The sequence below is a fragment of the Rhinatrema bivittatum genome, chromosome 1 (genome assembly GCF_901001135.1).
Source record: "Rhinatrema bivittatum chromosome 1, aRhiBiv1.1, whole genome shotgun sequence".
Classification (NCBI taxonomy): Eukaryota; Metazoa; Chordata; class Amphibia; order Gymnophiona; family Rhinatrematidae; genus Rhinatrema; species Rhinatrema bivittatum.
The window spans coordinates 674,806,017-674,829,374 of NC_042615.1; the positions used below are offsets into that span (position 1 = coordinate 674,806,017).

The 23,358-nt window shown below is 41.8% G+C and overlaps 1 protein-coding gene across 1 annotated transcript in view; it reads right to left on the minus strand.

Moving 5' to 3' along the window:
- VCAN (versican) overlaps positions 1-23,358 on the minus strand; it is a 298,710-nt gene that overhangs the window by 46,776 nt on the left and 228,576 nt on the right. The window contains exons 12-13 of the mRNA XM_029573809.1: positions 12,072-12,230; positions 9,432-9,514 (exon numbers count right to left, since the gene is read on the minus strand). Coding sequence (XP_029429669.1) covers positions 9,432-9,514; positions 12,072-12,230 — 242 coding nt within the window. The remainder of the gene's footprint in view (positions 1-9,431; positions 9,515-12,071; positions 12,231-23,358) is intronic.

Below are 23,358 nucleotides of genomic sequence, written 5' to 3' on the forward strand. Positions count from 1 at the left end.
CGTGTGCTTTTACCTGCATAAAGTGGGAAAGGTTCAAACAGTATTTTATATGTAAATATTCCTTTCATTATTGCCTTCAATGTCTTCTATTTTATTAGTGTAGATTCCAGTGCACTTATGAATGGTAAGTATGCAAATGGAAAATATTTGCAAAACTTAGTCAAATGCAATATTTGCTTTGCTTACTTTAAAAAAATTAGAGCCCATATTGTAAATCTTTGCAGTCTAGCATTCCTATAACATTAACTTAAATCTTATTTAAATGTGTAAATTTATGGTGACTCTGAATCCAATTTTCCTTTTCATATGTATTGGCTCTGACTTTTGACAGGGTAGATATCCACCATCTAATTACTGTTTCTATACAAATATTGATTTTTTTTTTTTTTTGTTATACCAGATTTTTTTTTTAAATATTTAAATTGTGCACTTACACAATTATTATTATTACACTAGTTTGGCACCAGATTATAAATCTGGGGACAGTTAAAAATCTAGTTAATTTCTAGTTATAAATCCCACACATACACATTCTCATTAGTGTGCAGTGCCGTGTGAAAGACAATGTTTTGCAACAGGACAGAAAGCTCCTTGTACTTTCATGCTTCACTGCTCACAAGAAAGGCAGAAGAGCAAATGATAATACAAAGAAGAGTCACTCCCTTGGCTTGGATGCAGGATTTCGGAGATCTGAATTAACTTTAATTGATTGATGAGGTTATTGGGCGTCAAGTGCATCACAGAGGTGATGTGTCCAAGTCCCAGTGGTAAAGACAAGGAAAGAGCACATGACCAAAAGGTTGGTGCAAGGTTTCAGCCTTGCAGAGCGTTCTCCTAAATCACCTCCCAGAGGACTCCCTGTTGCCCGCTACTCCATTAGGTAAAAGTAATGATTATGGGGAGGCACTGACAAATGAGGTGGAAAGAAAATCAAACATTTTTAGAAATACACCATACAGAAAATAGGTCAACAAAAAGAGTAGCTATAATAATGAGGAATTATGTATCAAGCAAGTTCATCTGAAATATGTCAAACATGTATCCTCTAATACAGTCTTTAAATGCCCTTATTCTAGCCTAACACTAATACTATTCAACTCTACAAACTCAAAATACCCATATTGGGTCCCAGCCCTCTAAAACAGGAGTGGCCAATTCCAATCCTCAAGAGCAACGTTAGGCCAGGTTTTCAGGATAACCACAAAGAATATACATGAAACAGATCTGCATGTAATGGAGGCAGTGCATGCAAATCTATCTCATGCATATTCATTGTGGCTCTTGAGGACTGGAGTTAGCTGTCTCTACTCTAAAACCACACCGAACATCCTGGAGGTAACTTTCTAAGTGTCTGTGAACTTTGCACCAATTTTCAAACTAAAAGTATCTGCACAGTTTCATTTTGAAAATTACTGCACGAAAACTAAACGGCACATTTAAAACTGTTATTTTGTGAGGGTAGTTTTTACAAGACAAAATATGGGACATACTTTTCAGAATTCAAAAGTATGCAAGCAAGGCCAAGCCCCTCCCTAACCCTGCCCGCAGAAATACTTCTTATTACTGCAGATAAAGTTACGGGTGTTTGCACTACACACACACGTTTAGCCCCACACACAGAGGGCAATTTTCAAAAAGCTCATTTCTGTGGATAGAACACTGCTGTACCAGCAGAAATGGAGTTCAAAATTACCCTTTTATCCTAATCCCAACAATGCTGAATTCAGAGCTGGGCAGACTAGTCTGCCTGAAATCAGATCCTCCTCTCCCCCCCCCAGGATTCAAGCAGGAAAGATTCAGATTTGGGAGAATGCTGCTTGGAGGCAGAACAAAGGCTAGAGATCATCATCTGACCAGTATTTATTTACTTAAAATCTTTTCTATACCGTCGTTTAGTAATGCACCATCACAATGGTTTACATATAGGCACATATATTTAGTTTGGTTACAAAGGTATTTACAAAAGTGCCCTTACAATGTCGGTACATGCTTATATAAAATAATGTATAAGATATATGGCATGGATCTGGTCCACGTATATGATTAATATGGTAATCATACAAGGGTTGAGTATAAAATAAAAAATAAAAATAAAAATTGTGGGACAACGCATCTAGGTAACCTTGTTCTGAGTTTTTTCATTCTCTGTTTTCATTGTGAAATGCTTTTCTGAATAGCCAGGTTTTTAAACTTTTTTTGAAGATTTTTGGATCACTCTGTAATCTTGTCTAGTGGCAATGTATTCCATAATGTTGGACCGGCCAAGGATAGTGCTCTCTCTCTAACTTATGTTAGTTTCGCTGTTTTTACCGATGGGATTGTTAGTAGCGCTTTATTGGCTGATCTCAGATTTCTTTGGGGTACGTGTAAGTATAGTGCTGTGTTTAACCAGTCAGCTTTATCATGGGAGAAGTAAATAAGTATGAAGTTCAGCTCATGTCTGCTGCTGGACTACATTCCAGGGAAGACATGGCAGCAACACTAGCCATGAGAGCATTAGTGCCTCTGCCAGGCAGGTTTTGTAATTGATTTTTTTATTTTTCAGAACCTCAAAATCAAGAGATTGATCAAGACTTCTCTGCTGGAACTAGGACACTGGAGGGAACCCTTTTTTGGAGATTTAATTTTAAAAACATTATTATTGACCAGAGTCTGGAAAATCAGATAAATAAGCATTTTGATCTCATGAAAAATAAGCTAAAATCCAGTTCTGATGTAAATCAGGACCTAATTAAGGTTACAAATTAATGAAAGTCCAATAAAGCAGCATCTAGGGCCACAGGCGCTAGCTCTGTGTATGCTGTGGGTGCTTGGGCACCTCCAAGATTGTCTCCTGCACTCCTGTGAATTGAGAGCTGAGAGCTCCATGCTGTAGGGTTGTGGGGAAGGGCAATAAGGAAGTGTTTCGATCTCCTTGCAACTGCTTCCGCCTCCCCTTACAGCCCATTGGCTAGCTGTGGAATGTTTGACCAATGGGCTTCGGAAGAGGGCAGGCAAGAAGTGCCCATTTCCTCTGATACTGCACACGCCTTCCCCTTCAGTCTATTGGCTGGCTGTAGAATGTCTGACCAAAGGACTGCAGGGCAGGACAGGCAATGAACCTCTGACTCCCAGCCAGTGCTCCTGCCACCCCCTGTAGTCTATTGGCTGGCTATGGAATATCTTATTGGTTACAGGGGGACCACAGTGCATCAGGAGTCTAGGACTGACAGGCTTCCTAAGGGAGGGCTGCTGATAGAGGGACTAGAAAGGGAAAGAGGATGAGAGAGGGACTGAGAGAACTGCTGGGAGAAGTTTAAAAGGAAATACTGGCTGGGAGATAGAATAATGCTGTAAGGTCTGGGAGAGTAGCTCTGGGAGAGGGAGAGGCTAAAAACACAGGGGTTGATTTTAAAAGGTGCGCGCATGTTATAAAATCCAGGGTCAGCGCGCACAAGGGGGTGCACAATTGTGCAACTTGTGCGCGCCAAGCCGCGCAGCCTTCCTCCATTCCCTCCGAGGCCACTTCGAAATCGGAGCGGCCTCGGAGGGAACTTTCCTTCCGCCCCCTCTAACCCGCCCCCCAGCCTTATCTAAAAGCCCCTCCTGGGCAGGCGTAACTTGTGCGCGCCGTCTCACCATCCCCTGGCACGCCGGCTGTGCCGGAGGCCTCAGTCAGGCCCCTGGCACGCCCCGGGCCGGTGCCCCACCCACGGCCCCGCCCCTGGAACGCCCCTTTTTGCGAGCCCTGGGACATACGCACATCCCGGGGCTTGCGCTCGGCACGCGCAGGGGCAGGTTTTCGGGGGTTACACGTGTAACCCTTTTAAAATCTGCTGCAGAGGCATTTGAGGTCAGAGAGGGCTGAGAGAGGGGACATGGACTGGGAGAAGGGAAAAGCAACTGAGAGATGGGAAAGGGGAAAACAAACTAGGAGAGAGGCATGGGCTGTGATAAGATGAGGAACAGGGATGAGTGGTTTGGCGAAATGAAAGTAAGAGGAAGAGAGAAGCAAAGAGCACTTGGAAAGGAGCTGTGTGGATAGAGAGGCGGAAGGCTGATAGGGGAGCAAGAAGGGTTGTGAGACGAGAGGGGAAGGAAAAGACAAGAAGAAGTGAGGACAGATGGCAGAGGCAGTAGGGGGCAAAATTAGGTGAACTTGAAAAAAGATAATGAGCTGTGGAGAGACAGCTGTTAGATTCAAACTGCAGACACAAAGGTTGGAAATTTGTTTATTTGAAGTGTGATGAAGATTTCTGCACTAGCTAGGCAGGGTCAAAGGTGAAGGATAGGTGGTATCTATCTGTCCTTTGCTTCCAATTCTGCAGTACCAGGGCAAATAAGGTATTTTACTGAAAAGATAGGGAAGAGGAAGGAGGTTATGGTGGCATGCAAACATCATAGACTCAAAATCTCTCTCTTAAACATTGGCAGCTCCAGTACTAACAGGCCGATACAGTACAGTGAGCTCCAACGGAGCGCACTGTTAGCCTGCTCTTGGACGCGTGTTTTCCCTTACCCCTTATTCAGTAAGGGGAGGAAAATGCACGTCCAACCTGCGGCACCTAATAGCGCCCTCAACATGCAAATGCATGTTGATGGCCCTATAAGGTATGCGTGCGGGATACAGTAAGTAAAATGTGCAGCCAAGCCGCACATTTTACTCTAAAAAATTAGCGCCTACCCAAACGTAGGCGCTAGTTTCTGCCAGCACCGTGAAAATGCACAGAAAAGCAGTAAAAACTACTTTTCTGTGCACCCTCCAACTTAATATCATAGCGATATTAAGTCGGAGGCCCCGAAGGGTAAAAAAAAAAAGAAGAAAAAATTAAAAAAGGGCCGGCGGCTGTCAGGCCGAAAACCGGACGCTCAATTTTGCTGTCAGCGGGCTCAAGAACCGACACCGGCAAAATTGAGCGTCGGCTGTCAAACCCATTGACAGCCGCCACTCCTGTCCAAAAAGAGGCGCTAGGGACGCGCTAGTATCCCTAGCGCCTCTTTTTACTGCCGGGCCTAATTTAAATACATTTTTTTACTGTATCGCGCGCACAGGAGAGTGTCCTGTGCGCGTGCTGGGAGAGCGGGCACTCGACCGCTCTCCTGCATTTTTTACTGTATCGGCCCATGAGAGAGGCAGAAGTCAGAGACTGAACTGAGGTGAACTTTGTTCCCCTTCTTACAAAAATAAATAAAACTTCCCCTTTACATCCCACAGGAGACATCAGTTATCAGGAAGCCTAACATGCTGATGAGGAATGGGAATTAGTGAAGGGATGGGTGAACCAAGCCTGCAAATGAAGGCAGCTGTCTAAGGAGGGGTGAGGAAGGGTGAGTAGAAACCTTCTGGGTAGTGGAGGGATGGGAAGAAGAACTGGGAGAGGAACAGAGAAGGACAGGTCAGTGGGAAATGGAGAGCAGAGCAGGCCTAGGGGATGTAAGGAGTGAAGCTGGAAGAACCTCCTCTCTCAGATTATAAAATTCTGCCCGTGCAGGAGGAGAATTAATAGTGCAGAAAGAGTAAGGAAAGGAGGAGGAAAAATCGAGGAGAGGAGATTAGGAGATGAGAGAAAAGGTGAGATTAAGGGAGAATGGTGGTGATAGGTGGGGGTGGAGGACGAGACAGTGGTGTGGATGGGCTGTTGGGGAGGGGAATGGAGCAGGAAGGAAGCTGGTGGGAATGAGCTGGGGTTGGGGAGAAGAATGGCAGGTGGGACTGAGTGCTTCCCTAGCTTTTGATTTGGCGACTTGACTCTTCCCAAACTACATTACCTGCGCCTCTCTGAACATTTACATACAGGCTGGTCAGTCACACACATGACCTACTCTTTTTTCTTTTTTTGCTGGTGGTGCTGTAATTTGTGTTTAGTTCAGCCCCCTCAATCATTTTCAAAAGTTGTCTCCTATGTCTAGGGCTGTAATCCAAGAAAAATTAGATTTTATAAAGGCATAATGAGATTTTAACTAATAAAGTGAAATCTACAAATATATCAGCATTATTAGATTGATAGATAAAGAAGAGGAAGGTTACTGCATCATGCTGAAACCTGGGGAATGTTATCTGAGGCTGATATTAGCACCATTTATTAGCTAAGTCTAAACTTAGCCAGACAAGTGGCAGCATTTGAAAATCTCCACTGCCTGACGGCCTTCGAGTTACAACTTAGACCTAGATTTATCAAATTGCTATAAATATTGTGGAAATAGCACCTGTGATAAAAAAAAGGAGGTGTGGTTAGGCTAATTTTCCTGATACCGCATCCCAAAGGTATTTTCTGCCACGCACGATATATTTATTGCACCACACGTTATCCACCACATGCACGTTACTGCCAAAAAGGGTTTTATCACAAATGGTGGTTTGGGGGAGGGGAGAGAGAGAGAGAAATTCACACATAATTACTATTTTTACCACTGTAAGAGGGGGCACTAGTAACTCGGGGTGAGGTTTGGGGGTGGGGTAGGTTTTGGGGGACAGTTTTACACGCACAGTCAGGGGTACGAACACGCCAAATCACATAAACTCTTCACTGATGGCAACTGTGCTGATGAAAGATAAAAGAGGAGTTTATTAGTACAATTTACTCTCTAACTAGCTTGACTGCAGCTAGTTAAGAGAGTGCATCAAGCTAGGTAGAGAGAACATTGTACAAATCTACTCTTCTTGTACCTTTCATCACTTCAAATGACAGAAAATCTTCACTGATGTCAACTGTTCTGTTCATACCTCTGACTGTGCATGTAAAACTGCCCCCCAAACCATGCCAAGTTACTAGTGCCCCTCTTACAGTGGCATAAAATCTGCCTTCGGGGGGGAGGGGGGATTTTCAATGGAACACACATATGCAAAATATGCATGGACTTTGTAGCTAATTTTCAGAGGTCAATATTAAGTTGTGTGCTAAGCTTGAATTTAGCTGGATAAAGTTAAGCAGCTAACTTTGGTTGGGATATTCAGCAGGAATTAACCAGGTACTATATTCAGCTAAAACTACCCAGATAAAGTTATCTGGCTAACTTTAGCCAGTTAATGTTACTCAGTTCTGAAAGGGACTAATCCCTTCACTAACAGCTGACAGCGAAGGAATCCATCATAGGTCTTTTCAGCTGCAGCAAAGTGAATGAATTCATAAAAACGTGCTGGAATTGTCAGCTCTGTCTGTGAACTTAGTATTCAGCCTAGAAGGCCATTTTGGGGGCTTCAGTGGGAGAGGGTTGGGAATTTGGCCAATACCTTTCTTTAAAATGGGGGATTAGGCAAGGTGTTGGAGGTGGGGGAGAGGATCGGCACCCGTTCCGCACACTAGTGTTTTTCTCAGTTACACGGCTAACTTTAGACATGCTATTTTTCTAACTGGAGTTAGCCGGATAATTTTACATGCCTAGCACTGAATATCAGCACAAGCAAGTAAATTTAAGCCGTGCCCCCTGAAACGTCTCCACCCTGCCTGTTTTCTATTCTGGCTGTTTTAACAGGGTAATTATTTTCCCGGTTAAAACTTAGCCATTCAGTGGGGCAGGGTACTTAAAACTCAGGGGCCGTACAGCTCAGTCCTGAACTTACTGATCGCTTACTAGTTTCTCTCTGAAAATTAGAGAGTACATGTCCTGAAAGGTACTTTGCACCTGCTACTTGTGTGTATACCCCATTGCGGGGGTGGGAGGAGGTAACGTAGTACCTGCACATCCAACAATAGAACGTCTTCTGAACTGAATGCACCCCAGGGAACACCCACTTTTTAACATGGAGAAAAGTACACACGCGTGGGAAGACCTCTCATACTTTTAGCTGAATAGATGAGGGAAATTTGCAATCAGGCCAATTATCCCAGGTCAATGGCTTTGAAAATTGCCCATCTATGTCCCAACTGGCTATGAATTTGTTTTTTCTACAGATTAACAATCCTTTTAAGAAGAGAGTAGCAGGAAATACATAACATTATTATTATTATTATTATTATGAATAATCTCTTTTTATACAAAAGCTGATAAAGAATTGGTTATAAACCTCATGACAGACTTATGCTGACCATACTACAAACCTGTTTCATGATTTTTCTAACTTAACTTAGTTGCACTGGGAGAGATTTTGTTTCTGGGAGAGGAATTTTCAAGGATTAAACCATTTTTAAAGCAAAATGAAAGAAAATCAAACAATGAATGTATCTTCCTTTGCAATCATTGATACTGTGGTATCGTGCTTTCATAAAAAGATCATTTAAATTCACAACAGTGGTAAATAGCCAACTTACAGGATTTCTACCCTTGCTAAAATACAAAATAATCATAAAAATATAATTCACACACTGAAAGGTTTCCAAAGTCAACAAAATTCCAGTTGAGAAAAACAGAAACTGGATTTCTTCTGACATAAAACCTGAATGACAGCTAAAGGAAGAAAACTAACAAAATGTTGTGCTTTACAACTGATTTATTCTTGCCCTACGCAATCCCAGTTATAGCATACCAAAATCGGAAACTCTGATATATAAGTTGACTTTCTTTTTTTTTTTTTTTACACTACTCACCTTCATTTCTATCATGGCTTTTTAATTGTTGGAAATGCTATAAATGCACATCCCCACAATGTGCCACAGACTTGTAAACTGCAGCCATGCACGCTTAGTGGCAATTTATCAAGACAGCTGCACCTTTAATTCCTTTCAAAAAGAGCAACACATGAGAGGAGGAGGAGAAAAGATCACAGCTTTGATGTGAATGCTCCCTGACCAAACTTTTCCTACTTTAAAGGGGCTTAGAACTAAGAAAAGAGAGCAGCGCTGGCAGTCGGTTTCTGCAGTCCAGATCCAAGGAAATTATTGTAACTGCCCCGTAAATCACTCGCCATCTCTAGGTTAAATAAAGACTGGATACTTGGGCTTGTGTGAAACTGCACTGTGCCCTGGAGGAGAAGGCTGGCTGAGTTATTTTTTTTAGTCAAAGGGCAGGGAAATGGGCTATTTTCTCTTTCCTCTTTCCATTTGTTTTCTGTTTTGATGTGTAAAAAAAAACAAAAAAAAACAGGGACAAGATAAGCTCAAACAGGTGGGATGGTCTGGCAGAGGCATCACTCTAAAACATCTGTGTAGACTTGGTATTCACATGTTCAGATCTTGACAAGGTTTTATACCTCCAGGGCCCATGAGACAAACACCAGGGGTAATTAGGTAATAAGGATAAATGTTTATTTTATAAAGTGCCTTGGATAACAACCCTGCATAAGAACACAAGTATTTAATACAGTCTGAATGCCACGCTGCAGGCAAGACAGCTCCTTTCTTGTGGCAATTACTGTATCATGTTATGCTGTCTGGCTTCTTTGAGTTTCTGCAGAAATATTGGCAAACGGTGGGGGGGGTTTCTTGAAACTTTTTTTACTTTCAAAATCTTCACTTTAAATATGCCCTCAATAGACCGAACTTCCTTTTTAAGAAAAGGAAAAAAAAAATGCTTACCAGTGTGCTGCCATCTGTCCAGCGGAAGTCATGCTCAAACATTTTGTCGTTGAGGCCAATCCACTGGTAATCATGCCCTAAACCTAATGGATAGCCAAACAAGACGGGCTGTTTAACTTTGCCATAAAAGGGAGAGAATTTAATTAAAGAAAGCAGAGATTTTTTTTAAAGAATGAATCATGCTTCTTATTCTTAGGCTATGTGTTCTCAAAACGTAAAGGAATATTTAGCTGCTCAGTTTTATTTTGCCGTCTCTTTTCTTGGCAGAGAAGGAAATTTATAAAAATGAATTCTCAACCCTTTCATCGTAAATATTGCATTACATATGTCTCCTACTCTCCTTATCCTTCCTTTACTATTAATTTTGGACTCTGAATTTACTGCAAGAACAATTGGACTGGAAAAGTTTCCCAAGTAGCTGTGGAGGGAAGATGGAATTTACAGAAATCAACAATTATTTTTCCCTTAGTAATCCCACTTTCACTCTGATATATTTTTTTTAGCAAAGGTTTCTCCTCATTTCATTCTATTGAAAACACCTTTAAGGCCCAGTCCAGGAAGAAGTATCAGACCACATAGCATGAACCACTGGCACATGAACCTCCAATTTGCCAACTGGGTCGTCCAGTTATTCATGCATCTGCAGATTCAAACCAATTTTAAATGTATTCCATGATGGAAATAGGTCTTTTGCAGTTTAAAACTATTCTAAAACACATTTTTGTCTTTAAAAATCTGAATTTTTCTACTCTTACACAGTAAGACAGTAAGGGCCTTATTTTCCAATAACGCATTAGGGGGCGTTACCAATGCAAATGAGGCTTCTTTCGTGCAGTGGGGAAAAATCACGTGTGGCGATGTTTTCGCCATTCACGAAAACATTAGCGCTGCACGCAATGTTTCCCCAGTGCACAATGATTCTTTCAGTCTTTTATCACAGTGCATAGTCCCAGACAGCCTGTTGCAGGGAGGGAGAGAGAGAGAGAGAGAGAGAGAGAGAGAGAGAGAGAGAGAGAGAGAGAGAGAGAGAGAGAGAGAGAGAGAGAGAGAGAGAGAGAGAGAGAGAGAGAGAGAGAGAGAGAGAGAGACTTACTATAGTGCCTATGCCCTACATAGGTATTTTAACCCCTATCGGAGGGCCACCTACTAACTCGGGGTGGGGATTAGGTATGAGCGTCGGGGGTTGGGGGCCACTTTCGCATTCCACATGAGACCTACGGACAGAACAGTGGTCTCTAGTGCAGATTTGCTGGCCGTCGGAGTGAGGACGCTCACATCCAAGAAGTGGTTTGGGGCAACGTTCTCTCTACCTAGCTTGATGGACACTCTACCTGGGCAACAACATGCTAGGTGGAGAGAATGTTGGCCAAATCTCCGCTTGGAGTGAGCGTCCTCACTCCGACGGCCAGCAAATCTGCACTAGAGACCACTGTTCAGTCCGTAGGTCTCATGTGGAATGCGAAAGTGGCCCCCAACCCCCGACGCTCATACCTAATCCCCACCCCGAGTTAGTAGGTGGCCCTCCCATAGGGGTTAAAATACCTATGTAGGGCAGAGGCACTATAGTAAGTCTCTCTCTCTCTCTCTCTCTCTCTCTCTCTCTCTCTCTCTCTCTCTCTCTCTCTCTCTCTCTCTCTCTCTCTCTCTCTCTCTCTCTCTCTCTCTCTCTCTCTCTCTCTCCCCCCCCCCCCCCCCCCCCCCCCCCGGAGCCTGCAACAGGCTGTCTGGGACTATCGTGGATGGCGGTAATCCTTTTCAGGCCCGTAACGCAGTCCATAACGCGAGGTTGGAGTTGTAGTTAGCGGCCGTTTCACGATACACAGGTTCCCGTTTTACATATGCTCCGCCCCCTGACTACCAAATGACTAATTTGCATTCACGTTAACAGCTGTTAACGCGATTTGCGAATTTATCGCATGCGGTAAAGTGCTTGGAAAATGAGGCCCTAAGACAGTAATTGCAAACCTGTAGTATACAGAGCTCTTAGGGGTTACTTTTTGCCATTATAGGTTGCCGCTATTGGAGACCCTAATAGAAGAAAGTAACCCCTGAGGAAGATTCCTTCAAAATGTGGATCCATGCCATAAGTATTGGACAAGAACAAAGTTAGGGTGACCGATGATTATATGAAGGTGCTCATAGGAATGTATGAATATCCCCCAAATTATCCTTTTCTGAATTATAAGGGTCATTTAACTTAGGTGATCATTTTTTAGGTGACACTATGGTTCTACCTTGAATGGTTCATTTAATCTAGCAGTGATTAGAGATGTGAATCGTTTTTTGTGTTCGTGTCGTTCTTCGTTTTTCGGCCGCCACTGAAAATGTCATTATTTTGCGGTTCGGGGTTTTTTTTTCGCGAAAAATCGTTTTGAGTTAGTGCGCGCTAACTCCCTTGTTAGATTTTGTTATTTTTTTGTTAGTGCACGCTAACTCCCGATCATTTTTCGGGGTCCCCGAAACATGCCGAATTGGACAATTTCGTTGAAATTTTCCAATTCGGAAAAAACAAATGCACATCTCTAGTAGTGATATACTGTATATGCCTATGTGTAAATATTGAGCCCTAGTGCCATGCTATACTAGCTATGTTCAAAGGATAAAGGCACATTGTGCCGCAGGCATGCAGACAGCACGTACGGTTCACAAAGACTTGCTCTTCATGCGACAGAATGCTGGTCAGGTGAGCTCCCTGCACACGGCACTCTCTCTCAGCTGCATCCCATGTTCGCCGGTGGGCAAAGTATTTGTAGCACTGCCCTTGAAATTTGTGCCAGCCGTAATCGCACGTATCCTTGTCTAGAAAACAAAACGACATCTTTTAAAAATATGAGCACCACAAATGGATATGATGTGAGCAGGATGGATTATTTATTATATGCTTTTTTTTCTTACATTACTGAAGGACTTAAGATGCCTCATTCTCCAAGCAGCTAAGAGAATAAGAAGGCTGATTACGGCAATTTACTGTAGATTCCTACACATTAGTTTATGCACTTCCATAAGAGTAGGATGCCATTTAAATTCCAAACAAATGTGCAAGCAGCTCTGTTTACTGCACAGTTGACAGCCACAAAAATTAACATCATTGTATTTTATTAGATTTCTAAAATCCAACTAATGCTCCAAGAAATAAAGGCAGCCATAAAGGTTTCTGAATCAGAACATAAAAGAGGCCCTCTATTTTTTTTTGGCTAACTTGTTTAAGTGATGGCTTGAGTCGCCATACTACACAGCAACATAAGATGTGCCACGTTGGGTCAGACCAAAGGTCCATCAGCCACAGTATCCTGTCTCAGACAGTGTCCAGATCCCAAAGAGTGGATCCATTTCTTGTTGCTCACTCCCAGGGATAAAGGGTGGCTTTCCCAAATCTAGCTGGCTATTAATTGTTCATAGACTTTTCCTCTAGCAACTTGTCCAAACACCTATTAAACTCAGCTATGATAAATGCCTTGACCACATCCTCTGATAAAATATTCCATGGCTTGATTGAGCACTGAGCAAAAATATGCCTTTTCCAATTTGTTTTAAATGTGCTACCTGCTAGTTTAATGGAGTGTACCCTATTCCTAGTACTATTTGAAAGGGTAAATAACCATTCCCTATTTACCTGTTCCACCCAGCTCATAATTTTAATAACCTCGTACATATTCCTCTATTACTCATCACTTTTCCAAGCTGAAGAGCCCTAACCTGTTTAGCCTTTAAGGGAGTTGTTCCATCTCCTTTATAATTTTTGTTGCCCTTCTCTGTACCTTTTTGTCATTCTACTATACCTTTTTTGAGATGAACAAACCAGAACTGCACATAGTACTCAAGGTGTAGTTGCACCATGAATCGATAAAGAGGTAATATGATATTCTCTGTTTTATTCTCCATTCCTTTTCAAATAATGCTAACATTTTATTTGTTTTTTGATTGATGCTACATTCAGAACTGTGGATTTCAACGTACTGTCCACAATGATTCCAAGACCACTTTTTCTGGGTGGTGATTCCTTATCTGGACCCTAGCATTGCGTACCTATAGTTAGGATTATTTTTCTATCTGCACATCACTTTGCATTTGTCCAAATTAAATTTCATCTGCCATTTAGATGCCTAGTTTTACAAACTGTCAAGGTCCTTCTGCAGTTTCTCACAGTCTGCTTTTATTTTAACAATTTTGAATAATGTTGTGTCATCAGTAAATCTTTCCAGTTCACTTGTATTTCCCTTTCCCAGGTCATTTATGCAAATGTTAAACAGCACTGTTTCCAGTACAGATCCCTTGGACAGTCCTCTATTCACATTGCTCCACTGGGAAAACTAACCATTTGATTCAACTCTTTGCTTCTTATCTTTTAACCACTTGCCAACCCACAGTGGGGCATCACCTCCTATCCCATGACTTTCTAATTTCCTGAGGAATGCCTTATGAGGGACTTTATGAAATGCCTTCTGAAAATCTAGATATATTATATCGACCTGCTTCCCCTTATCTACATGTTTATATCTTTAAAAAATTCTAATAGAATAGTAAGGCAAGACGTCCCATTGCTTGAATCAGTGTTTGCTCTTCCTCTTATATCATGTCTATCCATATAACCAATAATTCTATTTTTTAGAATAGTTTCTACTTTTTTACCCAGCACTTACATCAGGCTCACTGGTCTATAGTTTCCCAGATTAACTGTGGAGCCTTTTTTGAAAATTGGTGTTACATTGGTCATTTCCAGTCTTCAGGTACAGTAGATGATTTTAATGATAGGTAGCAGATTGCTAGCAACAGGTTTACAGTTTTATATAATTTCTTGTAATTTCAGGTTCTTTCAGAACTTTGGGATGAATACCATCCAGGCCTGGTGATTTGCTAATCTTTAGTTTGTCAAGTTACTCTATTACATCTTCCATTTTCACAGTTATTTGCCTCAGTTCCTCTGAATCATCACCATGAAAGATCACTACCAATGTAGGCATCTCCATAACATCCTCATCCATAAAGACTGAAGCAAAGAAACACTTATTTTTTCTGCTTTGACCCACTGCTCCCTGAGCACCCATTTTACCCCATGATCATCTAGTGGTTCAACTATCTCACATTATTTGTGTTCATTTTATTTATTAATATTTTACAATGCAAATTCAATATCCATTGAATAGGAAATTTGGAAAACAAATCCCAATGTAATATAAAAGAGGCAGAGAGAAAAAAAATTAAGAAAAAAGACAGAATTCATATCCCAACTATATAACCCAAAATAACATTGAGGACTATATATATATTTGGCTATATATGCCCAAAGCTATAGATTAACAATATTATCACTATTAGATCACTTATAAGAAGGCAAATTACCTTTGCTAGTCACTGCAGATGTAACTTTAACTAAAAGAAACAACCTTAATTGCTTCAGGCCAAAAAGCTGTACTTATTATTCTCAAATTTTACTAGACATTTACAGGAGAATCTAAGAAAAACTTCAGCGCCGGTACTTAACACTTCTGGTGCATCTGCAAAAACAAAGCTTATGCTTTCTTTGTATAGTTATATGTCAGGAAAAATGTGCAGTTTTTGGTCCCAAAAACTAAACCTTTTTATAATGAAAACAGAATCTCTATCCATTCTTAATTTGGCTCCAAACAAAAGATGATTAACAAAACTGATCTAACCACTCCCTCAATGGATCTCTCTAGTACTCCAGTAAGGCTTAAACTATCCGTATCTCCTTCATGAGAACTTGTCAGTTAGAACCTTTCATATCTCCGAATATACATCTTAAAAATATCTGCGGGTGTTATATTAGGAGTTATGAGAAAATTAAGAAAACTTAAATTAAGATATTGTCTAAGGTTTCTAAGCTTGGCATTTACAGCCAAATTGTCTTTAATCAAAGTCAGGGGTCTTGTAACATGGTGACTGCTGTTCCAAGGTTTCCACTTTTCCCATTTTTCAAAGTATTCTCTTGCACTGAGACTTTAGTTTGTAAAGTTGAGGAAACACTAATCAAGCCATCAAATATAAAGTTATAGATTTCTCTTTAATGGCTATTGCTTTCCACATTTCCTCCATCATTAAAACATCCAGCTTCTCCAAATTGCTCACCCTTACATGGCCGAATAGGGGAAAAATAGGGGTGGGTATTAGTCCAGCTTCTGGACAGGTCACAATCCCCGCAGAATCTGGCTATACCATGTTGCCATTTGCTGGTGCATTCCCCTCACTCACCAGCACACTGACATGGAGCTTGCAGCAACCGGGTCAGCTTGTTCCCAGGGAAGATAAGAAGGCCCCTCCAAAGCAGGCTGCCTCCAGCACAAATTCTGCCGACTCTCAGGCCGATGCAATACAGTGCGCTCAACTGAGCGCACGGCTTTACAAGCGCGCGTTTTCGACGTGTGTCCATAACCCCTGATGCAATTCGGGGATTAGTGCGCCCAAAACGCATGTCCAAACCACCATGAAGCTAATAGCGCTCATCACATGTAAAGTACATGTAGATGAGGCTATTTGCTAATCCCTGCAATTCAAAAAATTTCCCTCGCGGCCAATGCGCCCATGGCAATGCGGCAAATTTTGTGCCAGTCCAGGGCTGGCATAAAGGTCTGCCACACTGAAAGACTCATTGGGAAAAAACAAAAAATCCTGCTTTCTGTGATTCCTCCTCTTAGTATCATCGGGATACTAAGTAGAAGGAACCACAAAAAGCAGATCCAGGTAAAAAAAAAAAAAGTCTTGAAAAAAAAACAACCCATTCCGGGTACCCAATATACACGGACAAGATAGACAGTCCAGACCATGTATCTTGTGCGTATATATTGTGCCAGTAGCGGGAGATAACGGACGCGTGAATTGAGCGTCCATTTTCCTAACCCGCACTGACAGCCACCTCTTCTGGGCGCCCAAAGCCAAGGAGGCACCAGGGATGCACAATTTTCCCTAGCAGCTCGATTTTAGCGCGACCCTCATTTAAATATTGGCTCGTGCATCCAGGAGAGGTGGCTAGGCGCGTTAAAGTGGGTGCTCAGCACTGAGCGCCCGTTTTCTATGCGCCCATATTGCAGCTGCCTGTCTGTGATACTCAACTGCCTTTGTCTGTTGGCATCACCCTGTTTCTGAAGCTGTGAACAGGCATAGGGACTCAGACGTTTCCAGCTCCAGCTGAGAAACCACACTTGCAGGAATCTCAGCAATGGAGTCACCAATGGTTCTCTAGGAGCCCAATGAACAAACTGGTCAGTCAATACCTGGCGGTTCAGTGAGGGTTTGGAGGAAAAGATACTCCTTTGCCTTAACTATAGATAGATTTTTCATGTCACTGTGTCTGTTTTTGGGTTGTCTGATTTTATGTTATTGTTTTTATGTATGCTTGTCTTCTTGTGTGGTAAACACAGTATTACTGGGTTTCTTTGTTATAATTATGAATGCAGTTTGTAACGTGCCTAGAATGGTGGATGGGAGAGTAATAAATATTTTTAAATATATAAATTAAAAAAATCAAAGAAACAAAGCAATGAACTTGACTTGGCAGAGCTCCTGGCTGCAGCTGTTAACGCCCCCAGAGTTTATTAATTTTTGCATCTATGGCAAGCTTTTTCTCAAACTTTTTCTTGACCTGACTTATTAATGTTTAACACACAGCTTGCCAGTGCTTATGTTCTTTCCCATTCTCCTCATTTTGCTCTACCTTCTATTTATCAATCATGATCATGGTTTGGATGAACGTATGACTGAAAATGTCCTTAGAGGAATGAACTGAGATTATATACTCTTGAATAATGAATATGACTGGGAGAAAAAGCTATCAATCAGACGCTTACATGAGGTACACATAGCTTACATATGGCATATAGTTCTCAAATATATTTTTTATTTGCATATAAAAAAAAAAAAAAAAGAACTTTTTCTGGTACTGTCTTGACCGATGATTACATTGTTGACGCTTCCTTTGAACATCAGTCATCTAATTTAATTGATGTAGTTCCAAGGTATCATCATGAAGGTCAATGAAACATTGTTATAATTTGCTTTTTCCAAAAAAAAACCCATAACATTGAATATGTCTCTATAGACTCACAAGTGAAATTTTTGCTGAATTGGTATTTGTTAATTTCACTTCTTCGGGTTCATTTATTAAGGTTTTTAAAAATGGCAGCAGAAACAAAACAAAGGAAAAAAAAAGAACATTTGATTAATTTGTCTTTCATTTCAATTGAAAATGAAACTAAACAAAATAGGAAATGTTTCAAATGACAGCTCATTTCTAATATCTACACAGTTACTCAATTATAGTAGCCTAGTAAATTAGCAACAATAGCTCATGTAAGCATCTGACTGATAGTTTTTTCTCCCATTCATATCCATTATGCAAGACTAAATAATCTCAGTTCATTAGTTTGTAGCCCATCTTCCCATCTGTCAATAGAATCTAAAATTTAACATTTAGTAATTTGTACTCCTTTCTTTAGGAGGGAGAGTGGCATTTAGTTCTCAAATATATTTTTTATTTGCATAACAAAAAAAAAAAAAAAAGAACTTTTCCTGGTATTATCCTGACCGATGAATACATTGTTGATACTCCTTTTGAAGATCAGTCATCTAATTTAATGGATGCAGTTCCAAGATGTCACTATGAAGGTCATAAGAACATAAGAACATGCCATACTGGGTCAGACCAAGGGTCCATCAAGCCCAGCATCCTGTTTCCAACAGTGGCCAATCCAGGCCATAAGAACCTGGCAAGTACCCAAAACCTAAGGCCTAGATTTTCTAAGACACCGCAGCGATGTGAATCGCGCAATATAGGGGGGCGAAGCTGCCGGCTTTCGCATCCAATAGCGCCGTCATAAAAGGTGGAGTAAGATGGCATGCAACAGGTCCATGGCATGCAATTCATTTTTGCAGGTTGGATGGCCTGTGCTCTAGAGGGACACTATTTTGTTCTGGTTTTTTTTCCATTTTGTTGATTTCATTTTAAATAAATAAAGCAAAATAAAACCTAACAAAAAAAATGAAATAACAACCTTTCCTGTGCACACCCCTGATTAGCATTTCAATTAATACTGCTTAGATCATTTAGGAGCCAGCTCATTTCATAAACATGAAATAAGAAGTAGCAGAGCCTGGTATGACAAAGGTTTAAAATAGGAATCTGGCCATCTAAATTAAAGTGTGTGTGTTTATAAAAAGCAAGATAAACTTTGCAAGTACATGCTATGATGGAAGCCTGAGGCTAAGGACTTGAATTCACTTGGGAGTGTATGTCCTACGACTATGACCTGGGACTAGTGCTAGTTGCATGCAGTATGGCAGAGAAAGTACTCAAGCTTATCATAAAGGAAATGTGCTCAAAAACTAGGAGGGAGGGAAGGAAGACAGATGCTGTTGTGTGAGAAACCCTGCCAATCAAAGAGTACTGAGAGAATTAATCTCAAATTAGATTTCTCGCCAGCCTTCAAGCCTGGAGAGGATTCAATGTCACCTGTTTATGCTGCCTGTGTTGGGAAAGTTATGAAGAGGAGAAAAAAAGAACATGAAATAGTGGTGATCAGTCACTTTTTCTCAGCCTATGATAATACCAGGGTCAGAAGTACTAAGCATTTTTCTCATAGACACAAAATGGGAAAAACGCTTTAGTACATTTGACTACAAGTAAGAATTTTAAAAAATTAGTAAATGGCATTTTGCAAATTGCATCTATTCTTTCCATCTTGTTATGTTTATCGCTTGTGGGATGGCCTCGCAAGCTGTTTCAGTCACCCCGATACCGCCAGCCAAAGACTGCTGCTTCATAATGCAGGGAAATGCAGGGAAATACCGCTACTCTTGCTTCCCTTCTAGGTGCGAAACAAAGTATAAGAGACCCATGGCAGGAAACCGTGCTCTCTGCACCCTCCAATGACATCACATGGCTGGGTATTTAAACCCCAGCCATGCAACACAGAATTGCCTCAGCAAACAGGTCACCTTGTCTTCAGTCAAAGCCTGCTTTGCATTTAGCCAAAGCCTGCCTAGTCTTCAGCTTCAGCCTCAGCCTTGCTCCACCTCCATCTTTAGCTTCAGCCTCAGAGTTGCTCCACGTCCATCTGCAGTCCTCAGCCTGGTCCTTCAGCCTTGCCTGGTCCCTAGTCTTGTCCAGCTCCTTGGATCGACCACAGTCACAGCCTCCTGGACTTGTCATAGCCAGGCTTGCACAAAAACTTGTTCGCCCGCTGTTGGCGCAAACCTTAGGGCTCTGCCCACGAGGTTGCACCTATTGTGCTATGGCAGGAGGGGTTCAAGCTCATGTCACTTGCAATAGGTTGCTGAGGCCATACATTTGGTGAATTTGTCCCCACAAAGAGCCATCGGTGCCTTGGCAACCCAGTTGCAGGAACAAAAGACTGAATTGAATGGTCTCCTGAACAAGTTCATGCAACAAGCCCAGCAGCAACTTGATCAAGTAAATGGGTTACTATAGGACCTTCTCTCAGCATTTGGCTATGATATAAGCCTGGCCTGGCCTCAATCTCAGTGCCAGCTCTGGGGAACCAAACACCAGCACCCATCTGGATCATGGAACCAATGATACAGTTTCCATTACTTTCAATGTGTACAAGAAGCATTTCGAGTTACAGACAGCATGTTTTTTTTTTTCTGATTGTGTCAAGATTATGTATATCCTTTCCCTGTTGGACAGTCCCACCCTTGCCTGGGTTTCTTCCTTGTGGGAACAAGATGACTTACTCCTCAGGAACTTTCTAACTTCACACAACAATTTTGCCTGATCTTTGACCAACTCAGGTGAATCTTGTCCGCTGCCACAGAACTTCTTCATATTCTTCAAGGCACTCACTTACTTGGCGAGTATGCAGTAGAATTTCGTACCCTAGCTTTTGAACTTGGTTGGGGCAAAAACCGCCATTTTTTGGCAAAGTTTATCGGGGAGAATAAAAGACAAAGTAGCAGCCTGAGACCTTCCCCCAACCCTAGAAGCACTTATTGTCCTGGCTATTTGAATAGATCTGAGATTTCAGGAACAAGCTCGAGAGATGAAGAGCTCCCATCGGGCTACTTCCATAGAACCCAAGCCCCTAAGTCACTTGGAGTCAACCCCAGAACAGCTAAGGGCTGCTATCTTTGAAGAGCCTGTGCAATTGGACAACAGCTGACTATCAGTCAAAGAAAAACAAAGTCAAAGATGACATAACATTTGCTTCTACTGTGCAGCCCAGGGAAATATTGTCAGTCAGTGCCCCAAGAGACTGGACACTCTGAAGAAACAAGTCTAATTTGGAGGACAGTTTTTCACCATCCTTCCTCTCCTCCACAATTGATGGTACCAGTGTCCCTCACCATTGGGAAATACTCAGTTCAAACTTAAGCTTTAATAGATATTGGAGCTGGGGGGCAACTTTATTCAAGACTGATTGTTACACTAATGTGGCTGCCCTACCACCAACTTGACTACTCCTTGTATTATTTGTTCCATTTTTGGAGAACCCTTACCTGGTCACGTGACCACAGCCACCTAGCCCATCACTATGCAGATAGGGTCTTACCAAGAAAATCTTCAGTTCAATGTGTTACCTAAGGCATTCAGTTCTCTTGTTCTTGGTCTACCTTAACTTAGACTCCATCAACCATCCATCAACTGGACCACCATACAGATCAATGACTGAGGCCCATCCTGCTGGAAGCATTGTGCCACTTCATCTCCAGTTGCTACTCTCTGAACTACCTTGCCTGAAGTACTGGATCTGCCGCTCCTGTATACATCCTGTTCCAGCTTATGTTATGAGACACGACCGGGAACCCTAGAGACTTGCAATTCTGTTCATCACCCAAAATCTCCAAAGTCCTTAGCTGTGGAGGTAGAAGCTACTGCCAAGTCACCAGGAGCCACCCTCATTCAACACGATAATCTCAGAATTTATACATCATGTTTTTCCTCTGCCAAAGGATCCTTGTCTATAGAACAGGATCAGTCCGTGAATACTTCCTAAGTTCACCTTCAAAATCTAAGAATTCCTGGTCATAAAGTTGAGACCCCTGAGTTCCCTATTGGTAGAGATGTACCTTCAATGTCTCCCCAGAAACTGAAGAAAAGAGGCTTGGGGAGGGGTCAGAGGAGGGTGTACTATTACTTTTACTGCTTGCAGGATGGCCTCGCCATCACCCAGAGGCTACTGGCTGAAGACGTCCACCTCACATGGCAGGGAAACACTGCCTCTCCTGTTTCCCTCCTATGCACATGCCAAGGTATAAAGGGCCCACAGTGGGAATCTAGGCTCTTGGCACTCTCTGATGTCACACAGCCGAGCATTTAAATCCTGGCTGTATAGCACAGGATTGCCTCAGCAAACAGGTTGCCTTGTCTTCAGTCAAAGCCTGCCTTGTCTTCAGCCTCAGCCTTGTCTTCAGTTTCAGCCTCAACTTTGCTTCACATCCATCTGCAGTCCTCAGCTTTAGCCTGGTCCTTTAGCCTTATCTGGTCCCTAGCCTTGTCAAGCTTCTCGGATCTGACTGTAGTCACAGTCTCTTGGCCTTGTCATAGCCTGATCTGCACAAAGACTCAATTGCCTGCTGTCGGCGAAGATCTTAGGGCTTTCGCCATGAGGCTGCACCAATTGAGTCACGGCAAGAAGGGCTCACACTCACATCTCTCACAACACATCTAAAGAAGATTTCATTCATTCCACTGCTATGCAATACCTTCTTGCAGCTGAAATGGCATAATTTGTGAGCGTGACTTTGACAGATATCTGGTATCGGAAATACATTATTTGTTTAATAGAGATTTTTTAAAATGTATTGATAGTATTTCCAGCCTTGTAAACCATAGAGATGAAAGTAGAAGTTGAGCATAGTTCATACCAGTTGATGTGGCTTGGTTCATTGCATAGGAACCCTAATTTTATTTTTGCTTAATTACTGGTCATATTAGTGATCCTAGCTGTAATTTTGAAGATGCCTACATGTGAATGACACACATTTATTCTGTTTTAAAAGATGCAATTCTTCACATGTATCATTACAATTAAGAATCAAATTTTTATTGGAAACTCTTTAACACACCTTACTAAACACTTAACAATATGTATATATGGCAACCACTTTCAACATTTGCTATAACATCAAGGGATATGTCAAGAAAGTTATGTTTAAGTATGAGCCAAAGTTAATTCTGAAGCCCAAAATTTTGCAATTCTAAACAAGTTGCCTTGTTAGGAAATATTCAATAGGAATATGCATTCATTTGAAATGAATGTGCAAAACAAAGACAGATGAGGTTATTTTTGTTTCGTTTTGTTTTAAATGAATAAAGGCAAAAAACCAAACATTTTGTGCAATTCATTTTCGGCAAATAATGTGCACTATTTACAAATAGCATGCACTACTTGCAGATATTAGGGCAGATTTTAAATGCCCGGCACGCGTAAATCCCGGCCTTTCCAAGAGGCCTGGCCACGTGCGTAAAGGCCGGGACGTGCTCAAGTGCCGGGCTTCTTGGAAGGGGGGGGGGGGGCTGGAGGGCGTATTTTGGGTGGGGAGGGGCGGGGTGGGCCGGGACAGCGCCATTGTTTGCTGTCCCGGAGCCTCACGCACCGCAGTCGGGCGCAAGTTACTTCAGGTCGGGTCCTGAAGTAACTTGAAAAAAGAAAGGTAAAAACATTTAAAAATTGTTTTTAGAGGGTGGGGAGGAGAGGGGAAGGTAAGTTAGGATAGTAGGGGGTAGGGAACTGGGGAAGCCCACCGATACGTTGCTGTGCAAATTCGTAAATTTCTACCCACCCCCCCCCCCCCCGCGCACGCTGACCGGTATATTATAATATGCGTGTACCAGCGCATGCATGAAATAAAATTGCACCCCAATTTGCACTATTTGCTGAAAACAAATTTATACTATAAAAATGCTCCTAAAATGAAAAAAAAAATGTCAAAATGCCTCAAAAATAAATTAAAA